Source organism: Pseudopipra pipra, chromosome 14 (genome assembly GCF_036250125.1).
Source record: "Pseudopipra pipra isolate bDixPip1 chromosome 14, bDixPip1.hap1, whole genome shotgun sequence".
Taxonomy (NCBI): Eukaryota; Metazoa; Chordata; class Aves; order Passeriformes; family Pipridae; genus Pseudopipra; species Pseudopipra pipra.
The window spans coordinates 12,884,683-12,902,212 of record NC_087562.1 but is presented as its reverse complement, the minus strand read 5'-3'; the positions used below and the strand labels follow the sequence as shown (position 1 = coordinate 12,902,212).

Genomic DNA, 17,530 nt, shown 5'->3' with positions numbered 1-17,530 from the left:
GACGGCGGAGAGAACAACACAACGTCTTAAAGTAGGAGGGGAAAAAAGTAAAGGAGAAAATTTTTAAGGAGATCGCGTTCGGAAATAGAATGCTTAAACTAATCCAAGCAAACTAAATTTGCTAGACGTGAGTCTTTAGGAAGCTTTACAGTGAATTTTAAGGAGCAATTCATAAGAAGGTATTCCTAGGCATCGCAGCCATTTAGCACATGCCACAGCTGGACTAGCAAGACGCGAAGGATCAATATTGGATCAATACAGAAGGCAAATCAATCACAAGGGTTTTCTTTTCAAAATATTTAATTAAATGTGGTGGCAAATAACTTCAGGATTTATTGTTTGATGCTAAGAGCATTACTGATTTTTCTTTTCTAAATTTCCACATGGGGACTGCCTGGTTCCTGGTCAGAGGATTATAAGAGACTAGGGAGTGGAGGAGACAGATTTCCAATATATAATAACTTGTATATATACATGATTATAGACTCACATGGTGCTTTAAATAATCCACTCTGTCGATGACTCATTCCATTAGCCCTGAAAAAGAAGGCATGTCTGACTTTAGTAGATGGTTTTGTGCTTACACCTCAACATAAAACTCATTCGCCCTTTAAAGCTAACTATGTGACAATTTCCATCCTTTTCCCTATTCCCATGTTTTTCTCTAGGATCTATCAGGACAGGGGGAGGGTTTCGCTTAATGATCTGGGAAGAGGGGAGTACTCAGAAGTGTCTCGGGGCGCGGGATGCGCAGGGCACGCTCGGTGTGCGGGATGCGGGGCACTGCTGGAGCACGCCAGGCCCGTCACCTGCCTCCGCAGCCGCGCAGCCCATCAGCCTGGCCCGACCCGGCATGGCCACCGGGGACTCCGCGCCTGCCCCATGGAGTCCCCGCCGCGGCTCCGCGGTCCCAGGCCCGCCCCGTTCCGCTCCGCTCCGCCCCATCCCCATCCTCATCCTCAACTCCATCCCCACCTCCAGCCCCATCCCGCCCCGCTGCGCCCGCGCTCTCCCTCCACGGCTCCTCCCGGAGAGGTTCCTGCACCTCCTGCTCGCCCTTACTTACTTTTAACAAATCACTACAAGCCCGAGGAGCAATCAATAGCTCTGAACGATCGCGTTTGACCTCCTTAAGGAGAGGAAAGAGCAATAACGCCAGTGCCCCCCCCCTTTTTTTCCCCCGCGTCCCACCGACTGCTGCACCCGGGGCTGTGGGGGGAGCCACGAGTCCCGTTCCGGCCCAGCTCGCCCCGCGCTCCCCGAAGGCTCCCGGTGCGTGGCGGGTCCAGGGCGGCTCCCTCCCTCCCTGTGTCGGGGCTGGGGCTGTCCCGGCGGTGCTACACACCGGCAAATGACCCCACCACCCGCTAAGTAACGCGGGTGCTCCCGCTCCTCCTGGCCTAAATCCACCTCCCCCAGGTCTGCACCCCCCCTCTGAGCTTGCACCGACACCCTAAGGAGGGGGCTGGATCCTGCCACCTGGAAGGGGCGGGAGGTGTGCGGTACCACGCCACGCACTCCCGCCTTCCCCATCCCCTTACCTGGCCCGGGGAGCTGAGCTCCCGCCGTCTGGGCCCCTTTGTAGGTGGAGAGCCGTTCTCTCCAGCGCTGCTGCAGACCCCTGGACTATCCCTCACGTACAGCATCACTCATTTCCAGCCGACCCTCGCCACTCTGGGCCTGATTTAGGGCTCAGTTTTCGTGGCAACACTGAGTTAGCGGCAGAGCCAGGGCTGGGCTTGTATCAAGCTACCCACGGCCGGGACCCCCGTCGGGTTCTCCCCTGCTCCTGCCGAGCTTGGTCCTCTCCCCGGTCGCAGGGGCAGCTCGCTCTTCCTTGGATACATTTCCAGCAGTGGGGCAGAAGCCCACACGGCCCTGGCACACTCAGCTTAGTAGGGTTGCACTGAAAGGTTTCCCTATTTTCTTTTGGGGAGAGCCTTCTTTTTATTTTTTCCCTACACTGGAGGAAAGGTTCAAAAATTAGTTTAAAAAATAGCAACTTAGAAAAATGCCCCACTACTAGGTGTCCCCAGTTTACGTCGCGCGCCGCCTGCCTGTCCTGTCTTTCTGTTTCTGTCCACAATCTCCTCACCCGCACACACCGGCACCTCCAGCTGCCTCTCATCCCCTCCGGCTCCCCTCCACCCTCCTCCGGTGCTCATTGGTGTCCCGGTGGTAACATCTCCTCGGTACGGAACGACGGAGATGCCCAGCTCCCACAAGGAAATTGCTGCGGGCTTTGCTCTCCGACGGCTCGGGTTTGGGGCACAGGGTTACACCTGACAGACTTTCCACCCCTAATCGAGGTTTAGTCCTCGGTGGCTCGACTCGTGTCCCGGTCCCAGCTGAAGGCGACAATCGCTACTGGGAATCAAAACCATGTCACCGTCCCGGTAACATGGCTGAGATGTGAAAATCGGCCACGGAAAGAACAGCAGATAAACCGGACCACAGGCCGCCGATGCAGGGAGCTCTGGTCATGCTCCCACTCATCTCCTCGGTCCCTTCCCCTTGCCCACTCACGTCCAGGACACTGCACGGAGCCTCCCCGGGCCTGGGGCCTCGGGCCGAGCAGGGCCCAGCTCCCGCCCGCCGAGGAGGTTACGACACTGTATTTCCTTCGCTAAGTGCTAACACCATCCAGTTATCTGCGAACCGCAGCGCGCTGGGTTGCTGTTACCCGCCGTGAAGTGGTTTTTCTGCAGCGTCGTGGCCGGGAGCCGAGGGGAACTCGGGGCAAGCAGCGCTGCCCCGCCTGGGCAGCGCCCCCCGGCCCGGGCACAACGGGGCTCTTCCCAAACCCGCTCCCTGCACTTCCATCCGGCGTTATTGCAGATCCAGCCTCTTCCACCAAACAACAGATGCAGCCTCTAATGCAAATATTGCCATTTCCCTGCTGAATTAGCCTTGTCACTTAGCCCAGAAGCTGGCAGCGTTAAGCCAGCTTGCATTTTAATTTGGCCCTGAAGTTACTTATTTCATTATTGATCAAACATAATGCTGAATCAATGTTCATCTTGTTACCTGGGCCATTTCCATGTAATACAGTGATAGCACTGCCTGGAGTTACTCATTCCCATCCCAAAGTGACTTTACCATAAAATCAATGCTTGTTTGTTACTGATATAAGGCAGCATCCGTGGGATGAAGAGCGAATAAAGCAGTTACGGCACCGCGATCTGAAAGTTTGGACGGAATATGTACGTGAATAAAGACTTTGATATTTAAATGTATTTTATCGGCATCAAAATCGTCCTAGCCAGGCCGATGGGACAGAAAATCTCAGGCTGCAAGATGATGGGCTTTGATACTGTAGGTGTTACCATTTGTAAACACTACCTGGGACCTAATGGGGGAATCGTTTCTGTACCCAGAGTATCATTACACAGCAGATGTGGGCTGTAAGCTCTTCCGGGCAGGGAGTGTTTTGGAAAAATAGTAATTAATACAATAGTAATTAATGATTGTGTCACAAGATTAGACTCCGCGTAGTGTTATCTTCAGCGCAGCTGCTGCTCCTTTTATTTGCTTGTGTTTTCCCCTCCAGCTAATAAACCCAGTTACAAATTACACGGAGCCATCCCCATCCCCGGCTCTCCCATGCGGCGGCCGGAGAGTGCTGGAACACCCCACGCGGGGAATGCCCCTCTTTGCTGCCACACGGAGAGCCTCCAGAGGTGTCGTTTGAGCTGCGTTTTCCACCCACGGCACCTCCAGCTGCCTCTGAAACCCCCCCGCCGGATGCACCGGCCCCATCCCGGGGACGAGGGAAGGAGGTACCGCCGGGGAAACTGGAGAGGCACCGTCCCACGGCGGCGCCGGTCCCGGGGGGCGGTCAGGGCGAGGGGAGGCGTGAGCCCCCCACGGTGCCGGACGGGGAGCGGCTCCCCGCTGCCAGAGGCTCCCCCGAGGGCGTGCCAGGGAATGGAGCAGCAGGGAGGAATAATCTGGGTTTAAACTCGCTGGTAAAGCTCGAGAAACTCAGGATACCCTCGGCTCCGGTTCACAAAGGCTGCAGCCCTCTCGCCGGAGCCGCGGACATCCTCGCAGCAGCGCAGGAGGGTGGGGATGGTCCCGGCCCGACCGAGAAGCACCAGGGCTGCGGACGAGGAAAATGTGGAAGGGAAGTTTCCCACAGCTATGCGCACTTTGCGCCTACTCCTCCGCTCCCGCGCAGCGCCGGGACCGGCCTCGCCGGAGTCACGGAGCCACGCTGACACCGGCGAGGCACACCAGCCACTCATTCCGATGGGCGATGGAAAATCTAACCGGGCGCATAAAATATATTGGCATAAAATTAGTGAATTGCACTAACAGATTGTAAATCACCTAAATGGTCAAACCACAGATATGAATCACAAATTCCTATAAAGATTAATGTTTCCTAAGATTCACGGCAATTATGCAGTTTTTGGACAAAAGCCTTCTCCCAGCCCCTCGTTCCTGAGAGCTGCTTTTTTTTCTGAAGTCATTCCAGGTTTCGGTGGGGTTTCCAATGAACGATTTACCAAAGGAAAGGTTTTATTAACACCTCTAAAAACTATAAAGTTTAAAGGCAGGGAGAAAGAGAGCAGATCGGAAGTTGGGTAACACAATATACTGACCTACTGGCAACGGTCCGAACGCAATTCAACAAAGCACCAAAATGGGGGGGGAGGGGGGGGGAAGAAAAACCCAACAAAAAAATCTCCGAGAAATGAAAGGGAAGAAAAAACACCAAGAGGCCAGCTTTGTCCCGGCGGTAACCAGGCTTTGCACAGAGCTGCCCTCGCAGCCTTCAGTATCTGCTGATGGCCCCTTACCTTTGCTTACCCCCTTGTGGTACACACTGTAGCCTGGGCTACTTACAAGCGGAAGCAGGGGAACACGCCCGCGAGCAGAAAGGGGGCATTATTTCTCGAGGAAACAGGCTGGCAGGAGGTGTAGGGGACTTCAGGTCTCTCAGGCACTATTTTTCCCTTCTCGCCTCTGTGCAGAACTGAAGATAATAGTTGGGCTGCAGGTAACGGAGTCTGTTCTTATTCAATTTCCCTAAATGGCCTGAAGAGCACTTAAAAGCCCGGAGAGCTTCTGGCCAGCATTTTCTTATTAACTAATTTCACTTCGATCCTATTAAAGTGTATGCTTTCTAACCTTCAAATGAACCTCTCCCTCTCCCTTCTAAAACAAAGCCAATACCTTTTAATGACAGAGTAAGGCTTTTAAAAATGTTGCTACCTCCTTTCCTAACATTACAGAACGCGTGGCACATTAACAGCCGCGGAGCACACACTGCTGCTGCAGGGCCCCCCCGTACCCTGAGCACCCAGAGCACGCCAGGAAGGCTCCGCCGAGGCTCGGCGGTCCCAGCGGCCGGGAAGGAGCCGTGGACAGAGGGCGCTAGAAAATGGGATTGGGCAGATTTGCTTTATTTCTCTTTGGGAAAATCTCAGCAATAATGGGTTTTAAATGGATACATATATTTACCATTTCAAAAGGGTTCTGCTGTTTCCTGGTAACGCTCACCACAAATGGTAATAATAAAAGATGAAGTATTTTTTCTCACCTTAGGTCATTAGATTTACAGACAAGGTACTAAATCATTTTAGCTCCCCAAACCTTGAAGGAAAGGCGCACACGCACTCTTGTCCCCTTCTCTTCTCCTCCCCCTTCTGAAGAAACCTGCAATGGGAACGGAGACAAAACACTCACCGAGGCTCGAAGAATGTATCCCTTTAATAGTTTACTACTAGTAGTACTACTACTACCGATAATAATAAAGTTGATGTTGGCTGCAGAGTGCGGATTGTCAGTGGCCTCGTCCCAAAGTCTTAACATGAAGGGTCATTAATTGTGTTTTCTTTCCAAATCATATGTCACTGCAATTAACAGATTCTGATCAAGAGACTCCTTTCAGATTGATTCCATATGTGATAAGGAATGTGCAGCTTGTTATCTATCTGTCGCCTTGGAATTATGGAAAAGCTTCAAACGTGTAATTTGAAGAGTCTTTTACCCAGTGCTTTGATCTTTCCCTCTATTTTTTAACTCTTGTTTTACTGCAGCCCTTCTCCTAATCCCACTTGTTTATTTACCCCCCCTTCCCCCGGTGGCTGCGCCCCGTCCCCGCGTGTGCTGCGGCACGCCGCAGCTCCCACCCTACCCGCATCCCGGCTCCCCGCAGGAGTCTGCCTGAACCCTCAACCCTGCCTAGACCTCTCCCGCAACTTCCAGCACGCAGCCTCCGGCTCCTCAGACGGGCACTGCGGCGGAGAAATACCCGGGGCCGGGGCCACCTCGGTCCCCGAGGTCGTTCGTGATCTGATGGAGAGGGGCGCGGAGGGGCATGAGAGATAGGAATAGAGACGAGGGTCCCTGAGGCATCGGGGCGGGCACGACGCTGCCCACGGAGGGTGTCCGGTCCCCCAGCCCCGGAGACGGCAGCGGACTCGGGGAAGCCCCGCGGCCGCCGGAGGGAGGTTTGATTTTAGCTCGGGGACGCAGAGAGCCGCCGGGAGAGGCGGGATTCGAGGCCAGGGGGAGGGCGGGCGGGGGTGTGTATGTGTTTCGGGTGATAAATCAGGAGCCGCTCTCCCTGCTCTGACAGGTCCCGGCCAGGAGACACGTGTCCGGCCGGCCGAGGAGCGCTCCGCCGCCGCGGCTCCCCGGGGGCGGCGGCCGTCGGGCCCCGCGCCGCTCCCTCGTCGCCCCGCAGGACGGGCCGGCTCCAGCCTCCCCTTCTCATCTCCTTTCGACTCCAGGCAAAGTGTCTCCCGCTCAGCTTCGCTCTTCCCCTGCTATTTCCTCGTCAGCGGGGAACGGGCTTCGCTCCGCTCCCTGCTCGGCTCCCGTCGCCGCCTCCCGCTCGCCCTGCCCTGCCAAGCTGCTCTGCTCGCCCGGCACCAGTCGCCCCCAGTCCCGCGCTCTCCCCGTCCCGCAGCGGCCCTCCCGCTGCTGGAGACGTGCGGCGCTTCTCGCCGTGGGCATCGTTCCCGCACCCCCGGGAAGACGCCTCCTTTCGTGCCGCTCTTCCCCACCGTTTGCTGCCTTCTCCGCTTTCTTTTCCCTCCCCCTCAGCCAAGAACGGCATCCCTACTGATTTCTCCTCCTGTCCTCCCGGTACGGCTACGCTTCCTCTCCGTTTCTTGCCCATTAATAAACCATCCCTCACCCTCACCCTGACCTGGATCCATTCGCACCCATAAATTTCTATCCTCCCGTGTCTCCCTCTCGGCTGCTGCGGTAGCCCCCCCGGCTCTGGGGAGCCCCCGGCCGCCCCCATCCCAACACCGCCCGCCACTGCCGGCGGCTCCCGCGGGGACGAACTCATATTGATTGTGCTGTTGATTAAAACTCAGAAAATAATCCCGCCAGCTTTGACACTCCGTGCCAGACGTCCAGCCGCAGAAGGACGGGTCCGGTTTTGTGGGACGCGCGTGTGCCCCCGTGCCCGTGTGTGGGGGTCACAGCCCTACTGTAACACCAGCGTGGTGAGCACGACTGCATCAAACGGCGACCTATTTATCCCATTTTTCTTATTAGACCCTTTTCTCTGCAAGGTAGATATTTTTAAAAGTTGCGATCTGCACCCAAACTCTCCGCCGACCCCCTCGACATCGCATCGCACCAGCGAGTGCTGCCTACAGAAAAGTTTAAAGCACATCAGGACGTGGCGTTGGCTGCCTGTTTTCCTTTTGAATTAAAAAGAAATAAACTTATAACTGAATTTAATATTGTTATCTCCCTTGCATTATACTATCAAAAGCACCAACATTGAATAGAAGAAAATAAATTCCTCCAACACAGAGTTGTTTTTGCACTAGATTAGCAGATAGGAAATGCTATAAAGATGAACTTAATACGATTAGAGATGTTTCCTACAGATTTTCATATATTGATTCAGGGAATTTTAATTCTGGAGCTTGCTTTGCTATAATCCGCATTTATTACAAGCTGATACAGTTTTATTATAGCAAGCTATCAAGGTCGATTCCTTTAACTGCATAATCTGACATGAATTTCATTTTTAAAGAAATGTAGTTATAAAAATCCATACTGTGGGCGCAGTGGTTATATTGTACCTAAATCATATTTTAAAGGCAATAAATCCAGAGAGTATTTAGGAAGAGAGGGGAATATGGTTAAACGGCTCTCCTTCAGCCTCAGCTCCTCAAAAGACCTTTCAAACTTTTTGTTTCATTTAAACACCAAGAATTTAAAAAAGTAGATAACGGTGGCAGGTTCAGGTCCCTTTTCCCCACAAGTTGAGCGAACTTTTTAGGTTCCAGCCCAGGCTCTTCCTCTGCCTGCAGCAGCGGAGCAGGGCACACCGGGGCTTGGCAAAGACGAACTGTGGTTGAACTGTATTTAACTACTCTTAGAAGACTAAATTGCAACTCATACGCTGGTTTCAGAGAAAGAAAGGGGGTTGGGGGGTTAACAACAACAACAACAAGAAAACAAACCGTAATTTAAAATGTGTGGATCATAAAAAAAGCCCAAACCATATTCTGTAATTAAACCGTATCTTGACTCCTTCCCAATAGCTCCTTACAAACCCGTGCCACTGCTCCCTTTGCAAATGTTGCACGTACCAGGTACTTCCTTCTTAGCCTTGTAGTGATTCAGAACAGAGGGAATAAGCAAAATGATCATAAATTTCCTAATTAGAGATTTCGCACCAAGACAAAAAGGTGTTAATGAGTTTAATTCCAGTGCCTGTCATTGTCCCTTTTTTCACACCACTTATTTACTAATGGCCCAGAGGGCTGCTCCCGTCTCTCCTTTGTTAAGATTTTAATTTGCCTTCTTTTCTGCCTTTGATGTAAAATTGTGACCTACAACTCTTTGAAGTCCCTTATTAGGAGGAAAATTAACTTAGCTTTTCCACTGTATCTGCGCACTGTTAGCCCAGACAAAACGTAGAGGACTCCTTAAAGATCCTGTACATTAGGAAATTTTTCGAGGTAGTTCTGGAAATGCAAATTAAAAGAAAATCCAATGAACTTTTAAATCTATATTAGGAGATGGAACCCTCGCCAGGGCCGGAGCGGGGGAAAAGAAGGAGGGAATATCTTAATAAAGAAAGAAAATATGGGCAAGGAAAGGCTGTAAATTTGAAAACCTGAAAAGGGGGACTGGGGGATGGTGATGGTGTGAGCCTTTATTTTTAAATGTCACAACTTTTCCCTGTTCCTCTCGTGTGCCGCTCACAAATGACACCCCAGCTTCCCATGCTCCAGGAGAGTGGGGTCTAAGAAAGAAATTATATCTAAATCTATCTCTATATAATTAGAATACCATGAGGCAGGGTTAAACCTTTGTAAAACACACAACTGATTGGCGATCTCTAAAACGAGATTTGAAAGCAACTCAAATAAAAGATCGCGACGTCAGTAAACAGATTTAGAAAAAAAAAAAAAAGAAAGAAAAAAAAAGCAGCTAGTGACAAACCCGGAGAGAGCGAGCTCTGGGCATGAGAGAGAGAGGGAGGCAGAGGGAGAGAGAGACTTAAAAGAAATAGGAGGGGCTTGTGAGAGACTAGAAATGTCAATCAGAGCCCAGAGTCCCAATAATCTCAGGCAATCTGTTAGGACCTGACCTGGGTCCACTCAGATCAATAGGAAAAGTGAGAGAAGAAAGAAGCGATCGGATCGTTTACCGCGGCGGCCGAGAACAGGAGGGAGACCGCGGCCTCCGCGCACCCCCGGCTCCCCCCCCCCATGTCCGCCGGAGTTTGCGGGAGGCGCTGAAAGTGCGGGCGGCTGGCGAGGGCGAACGACCCGGCTCCCTCCTCCGCTCCTGGCCCTGCTACTTTCTCCCCTTTCTCTCCCTTCTTCCTCTCGTTTCCCCCCCCCCTCCTCCCCCCTCCCCTACCCCGCTCCCCCACCATGTCTTTCCCCCAGCTGGGCTACCAGTACATCAGGCCGCTTTACCCGGCGGAGCGCCCGGGGAGCGGCGGCTCCCGCGGTGGCGCCGAGCTGGCCCCGTCCGGGACCCTCTCCAACGTGCTCTCCTCCATGTACGGCGCGCCCTACGCCGCCGCCGCCGCCGCCCAGGGCTACGGAGCCTTCCTGCCCTACGCCGCAGAGCTGCCCATCTTCCCCCAGCTGGTAAGAGGCCCCCGGGGCTCGCCGCTCGCCCCCCGGGGCGCTCGGTTCGCGCTGGGGATCGGCCCCGGGAACGCCAGGGGAGACGCTGGGAGGGCTGTCAGGGGAGAGACGGGCGCTATCGCCGCCTTGCCCATGGAGAGCCGCCGGAGAGGGGCAGGGCTGGAACGGCGGCCCCGCGGCTTCCCTCCGCTCCGCCCGGGGGTTTGACGGCCGCGGGGACCGGCCCCGGCTGCCGCCGGCCCCGCCGCTCACACGCACCAGGGGAGCCGGTCCTGCCCCCGGGGCACCCCCGGGCACCGGCTGCTCGGCCGGAGCACCGGGGTACCGGGGCTGGAGCGTGCCCGGGATCGCGGCCGGGGCGCTCGGTGGTGGGGGAGGCAGCACGGCCCGGCCGCCGCGCCGGTGCCGGCGGGCGCTGCTCCCGGTAACGGCGGCGGGACGGAGCGGCCCCGGGCCCGGCGCGTTGTCTCAGCCGGGCCGCCCCTTCCCTCTCGCTGCAGGGCGCCCAGTACGAGCTGAAGGAGAGCCCGGGGGTGCAGCACGCCGCCTTCCCCCCCCACCACCCCGCCTTCTACCCCTACGGGCAGTACCAGTTCGGGGACCCGTCGCGGCCCAAGAACGCCACCCGCGAGAGCACCAGCACCCTCAAGGCCTGGCTCAACGAGCATCGGAAAAACCCCTACCCCACCAAGGGCGAGAAGATCATGCTGGCCATCATCACCAAAATGACCCTCACTCAGGTCTCCACCTGGTTCGCCAACGCGCGGCGGCGGCTCAAGAAGGAGAACAAAATGACCTGGGCCCCCCGCAGCAGGACGGACGAGGAGGGCAACTCCTACGGCAGCGACCACGAGGGGGAAGAGGACAAGAGGGAGGACGAGGAGGAGATCGACCTGGAGAACATCGACACCGAGAACATCGAGAGCAACAAGGACGAGCTCGAGGACGATCTGCAGGACGCCGACCTCCTGCACTCTGACTCCAAGACGGACTCGGAGGGATCCGAGGGCTTCGAGGACCTGCCCGGCTCCGAGGAGCGCTACGGCAAGGCCGCTGAGGGGGAGTCGCACCACCTCCGCCACCACCACCTGCACCACCATCACCATCATCACCACCATCACAAGTGCGAGCTGCCCGCCACCGCCGCAGCCGTCGGCCCGGAGCCCCTCAAGCCGCCTCTCCAGCCGCCGCCGCCCCACCTCTCGCCCCCCTCCTCTGCCTCCTCCTCCGCCGCCTCCTCCCCGACGGACGGCGCTTTGGCCGGCGCCCTGCCGAAGCCAAAGATCTGGTCGCTGGCCGAGACGGCCACCAGCCCGGACAACCCCCGCAAGTCTCCTGGCGGCGGCTCTCCGCCGGCGGCCGCCCCCCAGCCGCTGCCGCTGCCCACCCCGCCGCCCCACAGACTCGTCTCCTCCTGCCCCCTGGGCAAGTTCCCCAACTGGACCAACCGCGCCTTCCCGGCCCACCACCACCACCACCCCCCGCACCCGCTGGCCTTACTGAACACTCCCCACCTGCTGGGGCTGGGGGCCGCCTCCGCCGCCCCCCCCGCCGCCGCCTTCCCGCGGCCCGCGGACCAGGCGCAGAGCGCGGAGCCCGTCGGAGCAGGTGACCGCTGAGGGACGCGGCGGGGACGGGACGGGACGGCCGCCACCGCGGGGGGCTCGGCGGCGCGGAGTGGTGCGGGAGGCCCAGCGGGGCCGTGTGCGTGGGGCCGCGGCGGGGGGCGCCGGCCCCGCGCGGTTCTCACGGTGCCTCCGGCCCGGCCCGGCGCGGAGCAGCCGTCGGGGCGCAGGTGGCGGCGGGCGGGCGGCCACGGGGGCCCTGGGGGCGGAGGCGGGGGTCTCCTGGCCAGGGTAGCCTCGATCCCCGAGAATTACCTTCCTCCAACGGAGATAATTTTTTGTTGCTGTTGTCGTCGCTTTTGCGGGAAGGACCCGGCCGCCAGGTCAGGCTCGCTCGGGGGTCGGTGTGTTTTCTCTGACGGTCACCCCTGCAGCAGAGCAGTCGTTGTGTCGTATTTGCAACTCGCTGAGAAAAGATCTTGAATCTCGAGGCTTAATTCAGGGATGGGAGGAATAAAACGGGGGCTATAAAGGAACACTTTTTTTCCCCTTCTCTTTTTAGATCGATCTAGTGCCTTGGAAGTAGAGAAAAAGTTACTAAAGACAGCTTTCCAGCCAGTGCAGAGGCGGTAAGAGATGGCTCCCTCCGTCTCCTCGGGATGTATGGAGGCAGTTGTAAATGGTTAGCTTATTTTCTCCGCTTCTTTAGTTCCCTTTCCAGGACGGTTTCTTGTTCTTCCTCTGCGTGCGTGGTGGGTTATTCTGATCATATATTTTCTTTGCTGTTCTCCGTTCTGGCCCTCGGGAGCGATTCTCGCGGGCAGGCCGAGCCGCGCTCGGGGGCAGCGGGGCCGCGCGGCTGCGGTGTCCGGGCGCGGGTCGCCCCTGGCCGGGAAGCGCATCCCCGGGCCCCCCGCAGCGCGGATCGCCACCCGCCGCTGTCGCTTGGTCGGGGGAAGAGACACTGCGGCAGCAGAAAATAGTAAATTAAAGTAAAAAAATATAAAATAATAAAACCAGAACAAAAATCCCCCCCCCCCCCCCAGTGTATGAAAGCTGAAGAGGCTGAGCCCTGCCGACTTTGGCATAACAGTCACTCAATTTCAATGAGAAACCAATTACTCCTTTGATTGATTGAAACCACGGGAATCGGGCCCGCGGTGTTTTCGTGGCTAAATACATTTAGCATAAGTCACTCTGAAAACTTTTTATATTTATAGATCTATTTAAAAAAATAACAACAACAACAAAACCAGAACTACCTGCAGTTAAAAATATTGTGCCAGCCCAAGATAATTAGAAATCCTATTAAATTTTTTTTTTTCTGTGTCATTTTTTCCAGGCCCCAGAACCAACTTGACGCCGCTATGGTTCTATCGGCGCTCTCATCATCATAGTTAATTTTTTATTGTTGTTGTAATGATTGTAAAAAAAGCTCTGTATAATTACAACTTGTAAGCATGTCCGTATATTAAAACTAAAAAGGAAAAAAAATACCCGCTCCTGTACTATCACCTGGGTTAGCTGAGTCGAGTCGTGAGGTTTTTTCGGAAGTCCAGTGAGAATTAGGTGTTTCCTTTTTTTTTTTTCTTGTTGTTGTTGTTGTTTGGGTTTTGTTTTTCTTTTTGTACATACCTTAAAAAAAAAATGTACATACGTGTGAACCAAATTGTACAAGAAAGTATATATTTTTGGCTAATAAATAAACTGTTGCCACTTTGACTACACTTCTCGTTTCCCCCACCTCTGGAGTTGTTTTCCTACTCGAGTCCCGCCCCCCCCCACTCCCCCCCCCCTCCTCCCACCTTCCCCGCGCCGGTTACTGTTTTCCCGCGGCATCCGGAGCGGTTCATCCCCGGGCGTTGCGCGGGTCGCGGTGGCCGGGCCGGGCCGGGCCCTTCCCGACGCCGATCGCTGGAGCCGCAGCGCCCCCTGCAGGCGGTGGCGGGGGGTGCGGGGCTCCGCGTGCGGATGCGGGGACAGCGCCCCGTCCCAGGGAAGCGGGGGATGGCGCCGGGGGGAGCCCCGGGGGGAGCAGCGGGCAGATGATCTCTGGACCCCGAGGGCAGTATGAGGGGTGCCGCTATTGACTCTCCCCACCCCGCCCCTGCGGAGCGGGGCTGGGGCCGGGGGGGTTAATTGGAAGGAAGCTTCGGGGGTCGGTGGTGTGGCCGCGGGTCGGCAGCGCAGCTGGGTTATTTCTGCCCCCAATCCTCCCCGCCCTCCCTCCTGCTTTCGCGCATCCCAGGGGTCACTTTTGGGGTGCTCCGCACGGGTAGTCTGTGCCGCTGAGCGGGGAGCGGGTCTGGGGCTGCCCAAGGCGGCGGGGCCGGGGCATCCCCCCGCTCCCGGGGGCTGGCATTTGGGTGAGAGATATCGGCCAGGATGGGGGCACCGGGCAGCGAGGCGGGGCGGCGAGTGCACCCCGTCAGGGAGCCCCGCTCCGCTCCGGACGGGCGGGCTGCGCGCCCCGCCGCCCCCGGGCCGGGAGGGATCGGCTGTTCCTCCGCCGGCACAGCCCCGGGAGCTGCCGCGTCCCGCTGCGCCCGGAGCCGAGCCGTCGCTTCCAAAACTTGTAGCTTCGTTTCCTCGGCGAAGTGCTGGAAATCGGCCCGATCCGGGAGAGGTCCTCTCCCGCTCGGAATCCATCCCAAGGGAGTGTTGGTGGGAGGGCGAAGGCTGTTGCCCTCTCCCTTCCCCATGTACCATCAACAGCCGGTGCCGCGGATGAGGGGGCAGCTCGGGCAGGTAGAGCTCACGGGCCGGTTCCCTCCTGCTTTTGTTCCCAGGCTCTTCCTCCTCTGCCAGGGGGGATGTGTCCCCCTACCTGTACTCTCCTTACAGTCCTGGAAACGGCATAATTACAGTGGTGGTGATTAAATAGCTGGTGCTTTTCTCGTTTTGGTGACAGACCCTGCAGAGGGGGGAGGGTGCTCGGAGCTAGGAAGCAGGAGTTAAAATGAAGTTAAAGTACAAACAGAAGCACATAGCTGACATGCTTCAAGTTTAGACAGTACAAGATATGCAAATGCGCAGGGCTGTGCGGTATTGACATTTTGAGGTCATAGTGATAGGAATGTATTATTTATAGGATTGAGTTGCACTAGGCCGATAAACTACATTTTAAATCCTAGGCGTCTGTAAGTGATAAGATTTATATATATGTTTACACTATATATGTGTGTATGTGTATACACACATTTTATATAATGTTTTAATGTTTCACAATTAATATTCTTCCTGGCTGGCATTATGATGGGGAGACCCCTTGCCTGGTGCCTGCCTCCCTGGCTTCTGGTAGCAATGGCTGGGAGCAAAAGAGGCCAGGGAAGGGACCCGCAGAGTTTGCAGCAGTGTTCTGATCTCTGCTTTCATCCCCCCTCCCGTGTCCCCTGCCTTTCCCCATATGTCCTTTCTGGCCACAGCTCACTCTAGAAACAGCATTTGCCTTTTCGCAGCCCCGTGCAGCTCTCTGTCTTTCCTCCAGGAACTGTTCCCACTCTTTTCCTCCGACAGACTCCTGAAATGGGGGAATCTCTGTGGGTGGGGAGTTAGAAAACGGATCGTTTCTCATGTAAATTTTACCCAGTCTCACTGCACTTTGTATTCTGCTTTTTCTTTAGCCAATTCTTGCTGAGGAAAAAAAGAAAAAAAAAAAAGATTAATGGCATCTAAAATGGGAGGGGTGGGGGGAGAAAAAGCTAGAGGCAAATTTCCACATCCCCTTCCTCTGGGCATCCTGGTGGGTTTTCCATAGAAACTTTCACACAGTGGCCAGACAGATGCTTAAAGGGGATGGAAGAAAATAATGAGACCATGATGGGAAAACAATTGCATCCCCAGCTTTTTACCTCCATTAAAGGCTCCTTTGCCTTTACACAGAGCCCCTCGGCTCCCTGTCCCTGCAGAGCCCTCTCCCTTCACTCTGACCGTGGGGATGCTCCTGCAGCAGCAGCGTGGCTGCCATGGGAAAGCCGTCCCTTTGGCTTCTGGAAGTGAGAAGTTGGTTTCCCCGCGGGGGGAAAGCAGCCTTTGTGCCTGCCTGGCTGCCTACCCTAATGTGGAGAAAATTCCCATTAATTTTGTGAGGAAACATTTTTTTATGCGTGTTTCAACAAAACATTAAAAATCCTACGCGTATTTTTTTTCAGAAATCCCTCTCTCAGCTTGACAGCCTCGCTGGAGCCCCAGCCAGGCCTGCCCGAGACGGCGCAGAGAGGCCTCCCTCTCCCACTCTGTTGGCTGCTCTTTTCCTGTCTAATCAATTATCTCCCTAGCTAGTCCTTCTCAAAGGTGAGAGCTCATTATGCATATTCATAAATCACAGCTCCCAGACCTGACACTGATTGATGTAATCATCTCCCGCTCGCTCCCTGTCTGCACGGGGCTGGCCGGAGGAAGCGTCGGCGAGGAGGAGGAGGCAGGAGGGGCAGGAGAAAGAGACTTCCAACTTGTCAGACCCAGTTCTGGTGGGAGCGGCCGGCCGGGCGTAGCGGGCCGTGTCAGGCTCCCCATTCACCGCAGCCAAAGTGCCCATCATGGCCCGGGATAAGACAGGAGAAAGCCCTGTGAGCTGGGAAACAGCAGTGAGCTGCCTCCAGTGCAGCTGGCTGTTAGCAGACAAAATCACAAGAGTAATGAAAAGATCCAGCACAATTTTCACAATCAGGCATCAGACCATTCATTAAAATACCCTTCTGAATCTTCCATGTTAGCTGATGCACTTGCTGTTATTTTTCTTAGATAGTTAAAGCTGGTTCATTCCCATAAGAACAGATGTGTGCTGTCTGGATTCTGATCATGTGTATTTACGTATGTGATATACCAAATAGCTTCAATACCATCTCTGCAGCTGTTCTCAGTAGCTATACTGTCAAAAAAAAAAGTAAAAGAAAAAAAAAGTTGTGAACTATGTAAGTTGCTGCTGCAAGGGTTTGGGAGCAAAAGGGCTCCTCCAAGCTGGACTGCCAGCTTTCCAGATAGGGACATATATCTCAGCTATGACTGGTTTCCCAATGTGTGCTTCAGCATGGCAGCATTCAAGATGCTGTTCACATTATGTGGTTTACCTGTATGGTTAATATTTACACTTTTAAAATACCTATTTTTATCGCTTTGATCAGAACCATCAGTGTACTAAAGTAATAATACAAAAAATATATGCCCTGGCAATCATAACAAGATACAAATCAAAGGGAGCCCTAATCAAGTACTTTTGAGAGTGTTATCTTCCTTGTTAACAAATGGTAATAAGAAAATTAAGGCTTATAGCTTGCTTGTGTTTTATCTAAGAAAACCAATAAAGATATCAGATATTCTTTGTTTTATATGTTTGAATGTAAAGCAGAATAATGAAGAACATGTACCTTCTAAGGCTTCATTTGCTTTATGGGCATTAACCCTTTAGGAAGCCAGTGAAATTCTGAATTTGCAGAATGAGGACAAGCCTGTGCTGCCACCCAGGGTTTCGAGGCCCAGCTTTGCTGCAGTCAAGACAACATCTTTTTTTATTAAATGCTGAAATTGGAACAAAGCAACAATGGCCGCTTGCTAGCTGTGCATGTCCAACAGGCCTCTTTACTATTCAGCAAATGGAAGATATTAAACAACATTTTGCTTAAAGGTACACTGAGGCCATTTCCATTAGGACATGGTGTCATTCATTTATTCACATGTTAAGTGGATGTCCTTGTGGCTAATGAGTAATAATCAACAGTGACTCCACTTTATTCCTTTGCTCCCAGCAATGTTAAATACTCTGATGGAGTCTCTTTGCTGACACACTAGAGAATATGGTTAAAAAGTGCTAAAGGACATTTTCAGCGTAGGGCAGCCACATACACACATGCTGGAAATAGCACTTTTATTACA

The 17,530-nt window shown here is 54.5% G+C and overlaps 1 protein-coding gene and 1 long non-coding RNA gene across 2 annotated transcripts; one reads left to right on the top strand and one right to left on the bottom strand.

Moving 5' to 3' along the window:
* Positions 1–5,395: 5,395 nt before the first annotated feature.
* On the bottom strand, positions 5,396–13,251 carry LOC135422153 (uncharacterized). Its single transcript, XR_010434347.1, has 3 exons — positions 13,175–13,251; positions 11,975–12,623; positions 5,396–5,664 (listed from the first exon to the last, which is right to left on the bottom strand). It is a non-coding gene; the product is annotated as an uncharacterized LOC135422153 (long non-coding RNA).
* Positions 9,486–13,386, top strand: IRX3 (iroquois homeobox 3). The gene is made up of 4 exons (XM_064671180.1): positions 9,486–10,094; positions 10,595–11,702; positions 12,222–12,288; positions 13,002–13,386. Exons 1-4 carry the CDS (start codon positions 9,873–9,875, stop codon positions 13,054–13,056), a joined length of 1,452 nt encoding a protein of 483 aa, XP_064527250.1. The 5' UTR covers positions 9,486–9,872; the 3' UTR covers positions 13,057–13,386.
* Positions 13,387–17,530: the final 4,144 nt, after the last annotated feature.